The sequence below is a fragment of the Misgurnus anguillicaudatus genome, chromosome 16 (assembly GCF_027580225.2).
Source record: "Misgurnus anguillicaudatus chromosome 16, ASM2758022v2, whole genome shotgun sequence".
Taxonomy (NCBI): Eukaryota; Metazoa; Chordata; class Actinopteri; order Cypriniformes; family Cobitidae; genus Misgurnus; species Misgurnus anguillicaudatus.
Window position 1 is genome coordinate 26187891 of NC_073352.2, and position 16539 is coordinate 26204429.

Sequence of the window (16539 nt, forward strand, 5' to 3'; positions counted from 1 at the left end):
AATAAGATTGTTCTCAATTCATCTTTACAGCTGCATCATACAGTCAGGGTGGGATGTGGGATTGACAGCGGTGTAGCAAACAGTGCTTTTTGGTTTTGGCTCAATCATTCAAAAAATATTTGAGTTTGATTAATTATATTTTTACACAAACATCTCTGCTACAAATGAACATTTGAAGTTTGTTTCTATTACTTACCATTCTTGGACAATTACACCAAACGTGACAGAAGTGCAAGCGTTACAACTTACCCCATAGGTGGGGTTAATTGTAACAGGTAGGGGGTTGTAACACTTGCTAAAAATTTCAATACTATTTTGTCTATATACTTGAAGTGGATATTGTTTATATATCTGTCTATAATAGACAGGTATCCACACTGTATTCATTCATCCAGCCCTTTACTAACAATAGTTCAAGTATAAACGGATACCAATTTCTAAATATGTGAGAAAAAGCAGCACAATTATGACAAAACATTTTTTTTTATATGTGACCCAGTCTGTAATAACCATACTACAGTTTCAAAATCAAATTCTGAGATAATAAAAATCAAAGTCTGATTTTAGCCATTCATTTTATTATGATTTCTATCTTTGACGTGACCTTATTCAATCAATATTAAAGATATGAACAAAAACAAATTTGACCCACGATTTTTTATAAGACAGGCACATTGATTTTGTTGGCAGCCAGCAATCATTCGTGTGTAGCCCATTTAAAACAACGGCAAGAATTACGCTAACGTTAGCGGGTTTTGTATCGTAAGTGCTGAGGGGTTAGTTGTAACACAGCGTCACAATTATACATTCACAGCGTTACAAAATATTTTCAAGCCCACCAAAAAAGTCCCTAAAGCCCTATTCGGACGGGATTAGTTTTACAGGGGGACCTATGAGAAAATCGTGCTTCTCAGAGGTCCTCTGTGTTTTTAATCCCGTCCGAATCGGTCATGTCTGTATTTTTCTCTGACGACCTACGTAAAAATTTCAGAGCAATTTACCTACTGTTTTTCGCCGAACTCAGAGGTCCTCTGAGAAATTGAATCCCGTCCGGACGCAAATGTCTGTGTTTGCCCGCAATATTTTTTGAAAACGCGGTTCATTCCGTGCTCTAGCCAACGTGATCTGCCGCAGGTTTCACCAATGCGCGTATATTGTATCTCCTGAGTCCCACTCATTCAGACATGAATGCTTTCTCGCATTCGGCAAAATAAAGTAACTAAATCAAGACGAGCTGAATATCATACACTGTTAAGATTATACACTGTCATTAACATTATAAGAAACTCCGTTCAAAGTTGTTCAACACCGGAATGGTAATGTTAATTAGTAAAGATATTAAATTTTATTAATCATTTCTTCATTTCTTTGTTATAAGTTATCTGTTTGTTATAAGCAGACAGTTAGATAAAACACGTAGGCTAACGTTACTTTAGTAGGATTTGTATATTTTATTTTGATTTGTTAAAATTAAATTAATAAATTACTACATGTTCTGTCATAATTGTACATTTAAAGCAAAATATTTAACATTACAAACACGCGTATCCAGAGCACGTGCTACTGCAACGCCCAAATGCATGAAACAGACACTCCCATCTCTGGAATAGCCTGCATCATTTTAATCGCGTCCGAATCGGTACATAAAATCACAGACGTCCTGGGGGACACGCTGAAACTCAAACGTCGTTTGGAAAACGAATCCCGTCCGAATAGTGCTTAAGACTTGCAGACATTTCAAAATTATGCTATGTTTTAGTCAACAGGACACTGATTAATACGACATAGCATTGAATTTAGTATCTTACACCCAACATATGATGAAAAAATACATGCCACCAAAACACTTGTTCATCAATAACTCTCTGCAAAAACATTATACCATTTCCAATAATTTGCAGGAGATCGTTTTTTGGACGCTCAACCTTGTTCAACAATGTAAACAGTTCGTGTTACATCTAACCCCGCGTTAGGTTTTGCCCGCGTACCCCTACTCATATGTGACAAACTTACAGCAATCTGGTGTTGTGAGTGGCTGTCATATTGTTGTTTAAGTCACAGGCATTAAATACCACCACATACTGCATTTCTAAAGTTAAAGTACTATACTTATACAAGTGGGAAATTGTTTTTTTTTATTAAAAAGGTTAAAAACCTGGTTATTTTAAAGGTGTGCTATTGAAGCTCATTATCTTGGAATGAAGTACCTCTATTTAATGGCCTACGCTAACATTGTATGTGATAAATCTCTATAGTCGCACTCAGCAGGATATCTGACTTTATCGGATAATCCTGCTTTATTTTGTTTACTCCATTTGTAACTTTCTCTCCATTTTGGGCTGTTGTGGATTGGCAAAGCATATAACCACAGTCCTTCCTCGAATCCCTCTCTCTTTCTGCCTCTTTTTCTGAAAAATTATTCTACAAACGAAGGCATTTCTTGTTGGGGCAGGAAAATTTGAGCTTGAAAATAGCTGCATCGCACCACAATGTACAGCATCGACGTAGTAGTGATTGAAACCCCAGCACTGTCTTGATTTACCTTACAGTTCAATATCTCTTTGTACCCTTATTGATGGTAACTCTTGCACTGAGCTTATCAAACAGTGTTTGTATCAGTGGGTGTTGACTGCTCTCTTTGAGTCTTCATTGATCTTCTGATGCACGGGTCAATAAATGGTGGAGGGGGGGTTGCATCTATACTGTCGGTTCTCTTACTCTCATCATCACCAAAGACCTTTGACTTTTGATCAGGTTAGGTCCTGATGATCAAACTGTGTTTGGTAAATAGTTCTGATAGACTCCTAAAGTTTAAGTTTTGGAGTAAATTTTTTATGGTTCGGTGTACTATGAGCATATTTGACAACCGTGGTTGACAATCTTAAAGGAATAGCGGAAGATTTTCCTGAATTTTAGAAAAGAACTGCCCTCCACTTTTTGAAAAAAAGCTTTTCTCTTCTCGTCATACAATTTCTAGACACTTTATCTTTTGCCGACTTTAGGCAGCTTCACGTTGCATAGAGCCTGACCCTGGAGACCTTTAGTCCCATATTGCAGAAGTGCGACCCTCAGACATTTTGAAAAAACACGGTGAGAACGGAAACCGTAGCTCACCACACACATACACATGAAAGTGCGCATGCGCAGAAAGGGAGGAGCACGTACGACGACCTACGTAAACATATTACCAGAATGATTGACAACTAGGAGGACCAATAGTCTTGATGATCCACCCGGAAAAAGAAAATCCTTCGCAATACCTTTAATATTAACCTATACAATTTACAGTCGTTTAATTATACACATGCATACTGAGATATGAAATACTTCCAAGATTTCTTTTGAAATGGCAATGTAATTTAGGGCTTAACAGAACTTTAAAATGTATTAATTAAAAGAAAACAAACTTATACCATCAAAGTTGGTACCACAATTCCATGAGGGTCACAAAAACTGATATGTATACATCATCTTAAGGCTGAATAAATATGCTTTTCTTTGATGTATGTTTTTTTTAGGATAGGACTATATTTGGCTGATATACAACTATTTGAAAATCTGGAATCTCAGGGTGCAAAAAAATCAAAATAATGAGAAAATCGCCTATAAAATCGTGCAATACATATGCCAAATTCCAATTTGGCCTGCATATGATACGCCAGTCTTCTCCATTCACTTAAACGGTGCATCTTTTTTCTCATTTTATTTATTAGTTTCTCTTTTTTTGCTATTCTTTAACAATGTCGCTTGGGTTTAGGGTTAGAACAACTTTTTGTTTCATAAAAATGACATCCTAACCCAAACCCCAATTCTAACCCCAACTCCAAACGACCATGGCTTATAAAAGACAAAAACATGGAGAAACCTGTATATTAAATAAGCTCCTTAAGCAAATCTCAAATCTAACCCTAAACCCAAGCGATAATGTTTAAAAAAATGAAAAAAAAAAAAATAATAATTGAGAAACCAATAAATAAAACGACAAAAAAGATGCGCCGTTTAAGTGAATGGGGAGGACTGCTGAATCATATGCACAACCAAATTGGAATTTGGCGTGTGTGTTGCACGATTTTCACACTTCGTGCTATTTATACGCATCTACATGAGACTGGGTAGGAAATTTACAAAAAAACTTGCTAATGATTTTTGGCATAAAAAACAATTTTGACCCACACAACGTATTTTTGGCTATTGCTACAAATATACCCGGTCATGACTGGTTTTGTGGTCCAGAGTCACATATGTGGCTCATTCCTCGCATTAAACTACCAAGCGAACTCACAAGAAGCACAAAATCCCAATGTTTTTAACATTTTGTGATGTTTTTACTGAGGGATGGAGGTGCTTCATCTTGAATGGCAAAATGATGCGCTGTTCTTCAACCCTAAACAACCACATTGCCATAACATATAAAGATTCAGATGCAAAGTCTCTATATGCCAGCTTTGTCTAAAATGAAATAATGACATTAACCGAATGCTCTCGGGACGTGTTATATGTTCATCAAATATTTTCGCTTCAAATCCACTTAATCCTGGCCACAGGCTATTCAGAAATATGGTACGTTTCTTCATTTTTTTTACATTTGAATTCTGAATTTTCTGCTTTTTAGTGATATTACAACTATTTACTTTCTCTTTATTTTGTTGAAGTAAACATGTTTGACAAAAAAGTTTGCATGCACTTACAGGGTTTTGCAGCAAAAGACAGTCAGATTTCTAAAACGACCAAAGTGACATGATGCTCATTTACAAGAAAACACGTCAGACGCACTTTTATTCTTTCGTTTTGTATTTCCTCATAATGAATATCTCCTGACATAATCTTTTTTTATGTATTTTTGCTTATCATGTACAGAATTATCACAGGCATTCTGTCAATTGACATTTAGATGTAACGTACACCCAATGACAACTGTTTAAAAATGCTGAAAGGTTAACATTCTCTGAATCCGATCCCATCAAGAACATATGTTAAGATAACAGAGACAAATAATTGAGTTAGCATGTAGCTTAATTACATTACAGTGCCATTGTTTTAATTACTTTGATAAGTTCATTAAGAAAGAACATTAATGACCGCTAACAGCATTATCAGTATCTGCAGCGGGCCGTGGAGTTATAGGATTTCTTTTATCTGGAAGCCAATCTACACTGTCACAATCGATAGGAAATCTGATCGGCCATTTGCACTAATTAACCCTATTTAATGCCTCACCAGCCTCTGCGGTCGCCCATGAACTTGTGTGCAGGTGTTCAGGACTATTGTACAGTTAAATCGGACTGCAATTTTTAAAGTTAAACATCTTGAATGTCATTCACTAGCAATGTGATTCACATTTATAGTGCTATATCTATAGTATATACTGTACATCCCTGTTGGGCCGTTCTTGTGTTTTGGCTCTTGACTGATGAAATAAACCGAAGCCGCTACATTTCAGAGACGTAGATCATGTTTGATAAAGATGACATATAACACAGCCTGGAGAGAGAGTCGGCTATAGATCAGTAATCTGTAGCTGACATTGAAAATGAGAGGTTCCTGCCTTCAGTGCTGATTGTGGCTGTCTGGTGCGCTATAGCTGATAGTGAGCTTTGATGTACGGCACACCGATCGCCCCTTTAGGACCTCAGGTGAACTAACATGGGCGTCTGCATGGGTTGCCTGAAGATAAAGCCGTATTGATTGGAACGTCTAAAGGGATTCATCAAGGTGCCAGTGGTGGCTCTCGACCCAGTCAGCGCTCCGCAGGGGCCAAGCCGCTCGGATTTATGGTAGATCCAAGAGCTTAAAGAGACAACAACGTTCTGTATCCTTGGCAAATAACAATGGCGTGTGTGTTCTTACAACACAGATACATCCACACACCAACTGATAAATGGGTTTTGTTGGATCAGTGAGTAAAGCCTGCTGGTGTTTGATGGGAAAGTGATATTTCGATAAGTATTGAAATATTTTAGTTCACAGTCCATAATCTACACTGTCAGAAAAAGGTCCAAAATCTGTCACTGGGATGGTACCCTTTAAAACGGTCCTAATATGCACCTTTGATGTACCAATAAACACCTTTGATGTACCAATACACATGGGCTAACAGTAGGGGGGACAATAAACATAATGGAGATGACTGGAGATTTAAATATAAACTCAAATAAAAGGCAGACAGACATAAAACACACTAGATAGAACTAAGAACTGACAAAACACAGGTGCTGTGTTCAAAAGCTTAGGCAGCTGACTTGTTGCCTCGCTGCCTTATGAGGCAATGATTTCAGAGGCATGAAGGCAGCTCTGAGAAACAGACTTCATAGGCAGTGTAATGGAATTTTGTTTGAAATATAAACAGCTTTGTGATAACTAATCCCATATTTGAAAACTACTATACTAATTTCTCGCTAGAAATGCAATTAAAAGTGAAAATATAACTTAATTTACACTAAGTTGTGCTCTAGCCAATTCTTGGTCGGCATTTAATTTTTTCGAACTTGACCGGACTCACCCAATCACTTTCCCCCATGCACGCCAACGCATAGATTTGTGGGCCAGGACAATGGTCCTGTTCCAAATGGGACACTTCATGTGGACTTTTGATAAATTGCGCGTGCTTGTACGAGTCTGTATGGTGTCCCAAAAAGACAGCACTTTATGCTGCGTTCAGACCAGCCGCAGTAGAGGCGTCAAGTGCGAGTGATTTCAATGTTAAGTCAATGTGAAGATGCATTGACGTGCATCTGGAGGTCTCACGGTGCGAATTACGCGTTTAGTGCGGCGCGGTAGATGCAATTCCGCTTCATTCGTGCATCTAGTTTGCGCGAATGGCACGAATTAAGCGTTGCCGCGGCAAACATGAGAGTTGAAAAATCTGAACTTTAGCGTAAAATCGCACCACGTTAACCAATCAGGAGCTTGCTCTAGTAGTAACGTGATTACAGGAAGCGAGCGGAGTCGCAGAAGCCCCTCCCATGACGCGAACCCCCGCGCGAATGTCTCGATGACCAGAACCTCATGCGCGAATGAAGCGAGTAAACTCAAAATGTTTAAGCGACAAACTAGATACGGTAGACGGTAGATTTTGACGCCTCAACCGCGGCTGGTGTGAACCCACGGTTAGAGCTTTCGGAAGAAGCCAGGGAAACATAAGAATATATATCAGGTGAGGATGATTACAGACGAGGAACAGGTGCATGGAGGATGATGGGAAATGAAGTCTGGAGGGATCTGAACGGAGGAAATGGGGGAAACAGGCAGGAAAGCAGACAATGAAGGTAAGGCTGTCTCCCAAATGGCACACTTCATGTGACATGTTTTGTGGACTCATTATGACTGCCGCGTGTGTGTGTCCATTAAGTCTGTAAGATCTATTTGTAATTTAAGTTAACAAACAGTTGTTAGTTCATCTTAGCAAATAACCTTATTGTAAAATGTTACTGTTATTTCCGTTCAACATAACTATCCAAAGTGCAGAAGTCTAAATAAAAGAAAAACTAATACAAATAAAGAATAACTATACCTTAGTTGCCTTAGTTTGATTAACTATACACTAAACATAAAAAACCCCATAGTACTATTATACCGTGACCCAGATATCAATATAGTATCGTTGCCAGGTGCATCTAAAAGATGACAGTTATGTATCGCAATGCTCAAAGTCCAACAGCCAGCTATATGGTGTGGTTTAACAGTCCTATGAGGAATTTCAACACCTCTTTAAATCATACTAAGCGAAAGGCAACCCAATCATTCACACAATACAGGGAGACTTGAAAATTGTCTTTATATATCCACATCTGCGAAGTGACATTTAAAAAGTCCTCCGTTAGGCAGACTCCATTTAGACTCACCTTTCAGGATTCATGAAATGTACACAAGGTCTTTGATGAGCTGCGTGGGCAATCACGCGCGGGGTTTGTACAACTGCTGTTGAACTTTTTCCACCTACATATCTGTGACAGCAGCCGACAGATCTTAGAGAACACTAACGGCGTAAACAACCAAAAACTGTGGTAGAAATTGCAGTAAACACGTAAACAATTCATCCATCAAATCATGATACCTCCTTTTGATAAACAATAACCGCATAAACAACAGTCTCCCAGTCCTATGAGTATTTTTGGCTGCCTGTTCTTGTTCTGCTCTTCTGTTAAGGTTTGTTGAAGACTTACTAAGTGTTGACAATATTTGGGTCTCTTATAAGGTTAAGTGTACATAATCTAAATTATGCAAATGCAATAAGGAACAAGGAAGTGAAATAACGCCCTTCAGAAAGTCACAATTGTAGGTAATTTCTTTAAAATTCAGAAACATTGCACAGCCCATACAAACATACATGTGGTGTGATTGTGTTAGTTATAGTTTTTTTTTAAAGTATGTGTATTATTATTACTAATTTAATAGCAATTTAGCTAAATTTATACAAAAATATTGTGGGAAACTCAAACATGCACACATATTATTTCCTTTCTGACAGCAGAGCAGGAATTAATTTTGGGCCCATAAATGTCCACCACCTCGGATGACAACACAATGACATTCAAGGGTTTTTTAAAAACATCATCACTTGTGGCTGAACAAAAGGAATCAAAAATATGATCTGCATAGAAATTGTCTGAAAACAGGAAGTTGGTAAAAATGGGCGATCCCTCTTTATCTGTTATCAGTGCAACAGTGTAGCCTGGAAGGAACTTTGGGAAAGCCGCAGGAAAAAGGTGGGACTATTGTCCTAGTATCCTGGCAGTTTGAACGCCACCTTATTGTTCCAGATCCATTTTTTACTTCTGTTTTGTTTTCAATATGTCACATATCTGACTGGACCCTATAACCTGTTTTTGTACATTACAGCTGATTGATAAGATAGTGGTGCATTATCTTTATTCCACAGGGAGTAGAAAATAAAGTTTGAAGATTAAAAATATTACAATTGATGTAGAAGATTAAAATATCAGATATTGTTATATAATGTAACAAATATGTATTTTCAACCCAGCGTTGGGTTAAAAATTGACAAACACAACCTGGTGGCTTGTAATTTAACCTATGCGATGTTGTTTCAACCCAAAATGCTAGGTTATTTTTTACTCCATTGTTGGGTCAAATATATAAAAAAATTGTGTGTTTGTCTCTTTTTAGGTAAATAAACCCGACATTGCTCAATACAGTATATCAATGATATGTTAATGTGTATTAATTTTAACAGAAATTCAAATGTCTTTAATGTTGTAGTCTACTTTCAAAAATAAAAACGCAATCAAAATGGGACAAACCCAGCTATTGGGCTAAATTAACTCACAAAATGGTTATATTTGACCAAACAATGGGTTAAAAACGAAGGGCCACCTTCCAATCTCTCTGATGAAGTGACTTAAACTGCAATTCATCGACTGGCCACTAGATGCTGGCTCCAAAAGGGAGTCAATTACCATAGACCCCCATGTTAAATTGTCCAACTTTACAGCAGAAAATAATGTTTACAGCCTGGTACAAAATCTGATTTTGGTCTTTATAGCTAATTTTGCCCTTCATGACAACTGTAAGGGGCCAGGGGGGTGAATTTTTTTGCAACTCATCCATAATTAAGGGCGTGGCCAATTGAGTGCCAGGTGAACTGCCACTGCTGTCACTACCCTCGAGCTAGACAAGCATGGTTTCAGCAACCAGCCACCTCAGCTTCACCCAATTCTCGCCTCTTTACCTATTTTCACGAGTTATGCACGGTGACGCCTGGCCAAGATGGCGACGACAGGCCCCTCCAATAATTGGCTTTAAAAAAGTAACCTACGGGTGACGTCACGGACACTACATCCATATTTTTTACAGTCTATGGTTAAAACAACCTAGTCTAGCATTTTGGGTTATAACAACCCAGCATAGGTTAAATTACAACCCAAAGGGTTGGGTTCGTCCCTGTTTGACCCAACGCTGGGTTAAAAATACCCCAGCATTTTTTAGTGTACAGTATGGTACTGCCGATACTCATCCCTACAATGCTGACTGCTTAACAAAGCTTATCAATTTGTGCACATCAATTTATGTAAGACTTATCACAAGCTCTTAAAACACAATCCATTGTCTATCACCTGCTGTTTACAAAATCAATTAACCATCATGTAATATAAATGAAGATGGACATGTTTGGACTGATTTGCCATTTGGTGCCGTTTTAAGCTCTGATGGGACGATGGATGAGCTGATTCAAACAGTGATTGGTTTACCTCAAAGACTTTGAGAGCGAGTTTCTCCACAGTGAAATGCATTATCGATCGCATTCGGATCAAAACGAAACGTCGACGTGAACCTGCACTTCTCCTTTGCATAAACGCATCCCATTTCAAAACCATTATATAGATTAACACAGCTAAGCTTTCGCATGTTTTCGGTGACCTCTTCTACTCAATCTCTGTCATTTGCTCACTTTCTCTAAGCCTCTGAATATTAACCAGCGCTATGCTAATGAGCTCATAGCAGCTGAGGTCGACAAAACTCCTCCTCTGAATGTTAACCAGCTTGATCATTTGCATATGCTTAAGCGGCAGGTTAGCCTGCAAACCTCTTAAGCAGCAGTGAACATCTTGGAAAGCCTTAACTGTTCTTACAGCGTTGATGCCTCAAGGCAGGCACGTCCAAGTGCACAAACGTACAAAATGTATTAAATGGTATTGCTTACATGTGCAAATTGTTTATTAAGGAGAGTGCAGGTGTCCAAATAAAAAGAAACTGCACTGAAGTTCTTTAATAAAACAAGCTGTCGGTTTTGCATGTGAAGGTGAAAATTTCCATAGGCAAATCGGTATGTGCTATTAATACTAACTCTCTTCTTGCAAAGTTAGTTTGCAAATGTTTAAAGCGAGGTACAATGGGAGTGCCTACGGTAGCGTACATGATTATTTTAGTATTGGGACAGATATTACAGTATATTGAAATGTTTACTGGATTAAGGAAACATTTAAAACGACTAGTTTAAAAAAATCAAAAAATTTAAACATGTCCCCTTTAAAGGTCACTTTCTTCCTAATCCCAATTTTTCAACTTTAGTTAGTGTGTAATGTTGCTGTTATAGCATAAATAATACCTGCAAAATGATAACGCTCAAAGTTCACTGCCAGACGATATATTTTCTTTAACAGAATTCCCTTTTCAAAGCCTAAAGTAATGTCAATAAAACAGTTTTTGACTAAATTCCGCCCAAAGGAATACGTTGGTCGCCAGCTTTGGCCCAAAGGCTCTGCTAAGCTAAGCTGCTGTCGAATCACAACACATTAAAAACAAACTACACAATCAGAACTAGTTGCGTATTTCTCAAGGAGGGACTTCATAAAACAAGGAAGACATCAGCCCGTTTTTAGGACAGTGAAAACCACACCTTGGTTAACTTTAAATTCAAGGACCTTTCAAGGACTTTCCAGGTCCAATACCCTCAAATTCAAGGACTAAATGTGAGGACACATTTCAAGTGAGAGCAAGGTTACATTTTGTTACCTTTTAAGATACATTGTTACAGTTTCCTTTTGAGGGAACATCGGTGCTGTGTCACTTCGGTGACACTTTGGGGACGCTTTCAGGGGTAAGTGCGTCTGAATGTGTATATAAAATTCAACCAATGGTGAGAATTAACAACAAAGACAGGGTGACGGGGGAGCCAGGAAGGAATTGCTATTTGAAATATTGCCAAAGACGGCGTTAAAGGGACACAGGAAGTATGGCAAGGGAGACGCAGCGTCTCGTTCCCTTCTCAGGGAACAACAGTTACATACGCAACCAGAGACGTTTTCATGTGTCAAACACAACTATGTAAAAAAAGCATTTTGGTATGAATCAACATTCACATACAGAATATATAAGCATTTAAAGTGAACAGTTTAGCACATGTGCTTAAAAAGTCTAGAATTTTCATGATATTATCCTACACTACACAGGGAATTATATGGATTCTATTTCCAGAAAACTTCTTACATAAAATAGATTCAAGCACTTTCAGTGACCTGTATCTATGTATGTATATTTTCAAAAACTTCCCAGGTCCTTGAATTTTTCCCTCCAGATTCACAAACTTTCAAGGATTTCAAGGACCCGTGGCACCATGACATAAAGAGTAGGAAAAATATTACTATGGAAGTCAATGGTGCTCAAAAACTGTTTGGTTACAAACATTGCTCAAAATATCTTCCTTTGTGCTCAGCAGATCAAAGAAATTAGTACAGGTTTGTAATAACATGAGGTTGAGTAAATGATTCATTTTTAGGTAAACTATTCCTTTAAATATAAAGGTGCTACAAAAGGTTTGGTAAAACATTTTGGCTTTCCCAAATAACCATACAGTCAAAGTCTTAAAAACCTTTTAAGAGTGTGTCGGCCTCTAACAGTGGTCCGAAACAAACTATTTAGCGTTTTTTGGCACCCCAACTGCTCTACTGAAGTTCATTTACTGCCAGCAAATGGACTGTACAGTGCAAACCCCGAGACAATAATATACATCAATCACTAGCTTCTGTATCCCGAAAACTCCCAGGTCAAGAGTCCGGACTCCTAAAGCCTCTTGTGTAGCTTTCTCAAGCTCTTTCCTGCCTTTGTCCAATACAACTTTCCCTCCAGTCATGTGCGCTGAACCACTGTTTTTTTTTTTTTTAGAGCTAATACATCGATTTGTTAGCCTTTGTGGACTGTCATTAAATGAGTAATGCAGAAATACAGAGCCAAGTAGTTATTAAACACCTTTGGTTGACAGTGGCTACTTTTGCGCTCCGCTCCCCCTGTTGTTGCGCTGTTTGCCTGCAGCCTCTAAACTGAGAAAGTCTGCGTGTCTACATGATGGATGGCTGCGAGGGAAACTCTCCCTTGTAAAATCTGTGCTAAAATTACCACTGCCTTCAATTGCACATCACTGTGCTTGGCTAATAAACATTTCACTGACTGTTTGCAAAGATATTAGGGTTTATGTTATTACGCTTATGCGGTGAGGTGCTGGACCTATACGTGCTATAGTATACGAGATATCAGCCCTTTTACTAAAATCAGTGAAGGATTGCAGAGCAAAGATGTTTGTTAGTCACAGTACATCCCCCCTCCAAAAAAAAAAGAATAATTTTGAGCCTATGACTCAGAGAAACTCATTGTCTCTATAGGAGGGTAATAAACTTTGCGGGTATGAAACGGGTTGATTTAGCAAAAAAGTCAGAACATGTTTTTCTTATTTCTTCAAGAACACACAATCGTGGAGTGCTGTGCAATATTTTTTCATGAACAGATCAGGACTAGTGCCAGTTTTACTTTAATTTATGCTAAAGACCTCTGGTATGGATTTTGTGCCACAGCTAGTAAATCACTTTAATTTTGATATCTGCTTTTAATGTGAGGATGTTCTGACAGTGTATCTTAAATGAAAAGGAGGCACATACACACACACTTTTCTTTTAGTGCAGGATCCAATGAAACATGTTGACTTCTTTTGGGAAATTCTTGATTTTTTTACTTATCTCTCTTATTCTCTCTGTCTGTTTGTCTGTCTTTCTCTCCGTCTTCCAGATCTATTTTTCCCCTTTAGTACTCCATCGATTGCAGCAGCTATTTTCACAAGCAACAACGGAGCATCACATTTGTCAACTAAACTCATTGTTATCCTCACAATAAAATCTCTTATCGAGATCTATCACACATGAAAAGATTTAATCTTAGCAAATGCCCTGCCACGACAAAGCGAGGTTGAGAAGATTAAGATGATATATTGACACATGTGTTTATTACAGGCTGTTTGGTGAGTGCCGTTTCAGACTGGAAGACTTCAGGGTTCAGGCCACTGCACATACATTATTCATGATGTTGTGCCAATGCATCTCCGCAATACGGCCAAAACCTTTCTTGAAGTTACAAACACATGAAACATCAAACACATGAGCCGTGGATCACACGGCCACAGTGACAGCAACTCGGTATCTTTAATATCATAATTAATGCTGTTAATGTAAGTTAACCATGGAGAAGGAATCTGGACAACAATGTCAAGACTTTCCCTCTATTACCGTACATCACAAATGTTTATGACCGATCATGATAGTGGTCAATTATTAGCGACACTGATTTGTGACAGGTTGGTGGAAATGCAGCGAACACAGCGTCAGGTTTGAGGAGGTGGAGGCTGAGGGTGCGGATCCTAAGGGAATTTGTGCCGGCCAGACGCGTATTGTAACCAACAGACAGATCTTTCAAGAAACAAGACTATATCCCACTGGGATCTACGTAATAGACAGGCCCCGGTATCACAACACAAATATTTACAGATATTATTTACAGCTGTTTTACTGTATTTTGAAAGTACTGTCAAGGGGGAAGAGTGCAAGTATTGCAAGTTTTTAGAGGATAGATAGATAGATAGATAGATAGATAGATAGATAGATAGATAGATAGATAGATAGATAGATAGATAGATAGATAGATAGATAGATAGATAGATAGATAGATAGATAGATGTTTCATTTTGTGTTGATTTTGAGTTAAAATAAATAAAAGTGACAACACAAGCTGTGTTAAAAGTAACACAAAATGTGTTGTTGTAATAACAACATAAATGTGTCCGTTTTTAGATAGATAGATAGATAGATAGATAGATAGATAGATAGATAGATAGATAGATAGATAGATAGATAGATAGATAGATAGATAGATAGATAGATAGATAGATAGATAGATAGATAGATGTTTTATTTTGTGTTGATTTTGAGTTAAAATAAATAAAAGTGACAACACAAGCTGTGTTAAAAGTAAATGCATTGTTCCAATAACAACATAAATGTGTCCGTTTAAAGATAGATAGATAGATAGATAGATAGATAGATAGATAGATAGATAGATAGATAGATAGATAGATAGATAGATAGATAGATAGATAGATAGATGTTTCATTTTTTTGTGTATTTTGCGTTTAAATAAATAAAAGTGACAACACAAGCTGTGTTAAAATTAAATGCGTTGTTCCAATAACAACATAAATGTGTCCGTTGATAGATAGATAGATAGATAGATAGATAGATAGATAGATAGATAGATAGATAGATAGATAGATAGATAGATAGATAGATAGATAGATATGTTTCATTTTGTGTTGATTTTGAGTTAAAATAAATAAAAGTGACAAAACAAACTGTGTTAAAAGTAACACAAAATGCGTTGTTCTAATAACAACATAAATGTGTCCGTTTTCAGATATATAGATAGATAGATAGATAGATAGATAGATAGATAGATAGATAGATAGATAGATAGATAGATAGATAGATAGATAGATAGATAGATAGATAGATAGTTTTAAACCATCTCAGAACATAGTTATTCAAAAACTATTGAATGTCACCTTTAAACAAAGTTTGTGGTATCAAAATTACTGTTGGACGCCGTAGGAGTCATCAATTTAAAGGGTTCATCAATTTCGTTTAATGCTTTTTGAATACATTTAACTAAATGTGTTTCTCTCTTTAAAGATTAAGCGTGTTGAGTAATCATTATTAAAGTAATTTTAAAAATATTTACATCGTTCAAACGGTTGTGTAGCAGCTCTAACAGAGAAGCGTCAACCGTCTGCGCTCGTGCGCTCTCTTCATTAACTTCTGCTCCACGTGGATTTTAATAAGCGATCAAAGTGATTGTTGCTAGAGTGTGTGACTAAAGTCCTAAACATGTTCCTGAATGTCGGTTACCATACGTACATTATGTGCTCAAAATGAAAATATGCACACGTCCCTGAAAATAATTTCATGAAAATGTATTGGAATTTTGAGGAGATTCCGTAATATTGAAACAAGAAAGTGATGCTCGTTGCAACGCAGTTACAAAACTAAAACAGTTTACAGTTTAGCTTTTGAAAGAAATCATCTCCAAAACACAGAGAATAGGAATAATTCTTAATATGCTTCGTCCGGTAGAACTTTCCCAAACTAAACCTGTCACCGTGTCATGAGTGAAGCGATGTCCAAACTCTCCTCAGTCCGGGACTGGAGTCGCTTGTTCATCTCATAGATCCGGTACTCAGGTTGCACCATGTACGGCGAGTGTCTCCGGTAGAAGGGTCCGAACGGGGACGAGTAGAACGGGTCGTGAGGATTGTTCGACATGTTGCTTCCGTGTCGCGTTTACAGCAGCGCCAGAGATTCAGCATCCATACAGCGCGCGTGCAAGCTCTCCAAAAGCCGCGAGACAGCAGCAGTCACTGCCTGCACGCTGGAGCGCAGAGATGAGAGCGCGCGCGGAGGAGGAGGGAGAGGAGGAGGAGGGCTGGCCTCTCATTGGATAGCCGCAGGCTGCACTGAAACATTGTTGACGGTGAGCCAGGCAAGTCTTACCATCCCACAAAGCAACCTGCCCTTGTGTAAATGTTTGTTTTTGATAAGATTTTACATCTGTCAGTGTTACACATTCACAGTGATGTACACATGAGAGAACGAGGCCCATAATCTAAATATTGGTCTAATTGCTTGTTTTCTCTAGCAGTTTTGCATATTATATATTTGTATGTTGTATACATATAATGTTTTATCATTGAAACTAAATAACTTATTA

The 16539-nt window shown here is 37.8% G+C and overlaps 1 protein-coding gene across 2 annotated transcripts in view; it reads right to left on the reverse strand.

The window, feature by feature from the left end:
* ldb2a (LIM domain binding 2a) overlaps positions 1–16220 on the reverse strand; it is a 79475-nt gene extending 63255 nt beyond the window's left edge. The window contains exon 1 of one of the 2 annotated variants that reach the window (XM_073854402.1): positions 15957–16220. In XM_073854402.1, the coding sequence (XP_073710503.1) occupies positions 15957–16094 (138 nt within the window). In that variant the 5' untranslated portion in view covers positions 16095–16220. The remainder of the gene's footprint in view (positions 1–15956) is intronic. The other variant, XM_073854401.1, reaches the window with a different exon arrangement.
* Between the last annotated feature and the right edge of the window lie 319 nt (positions 16221–16539).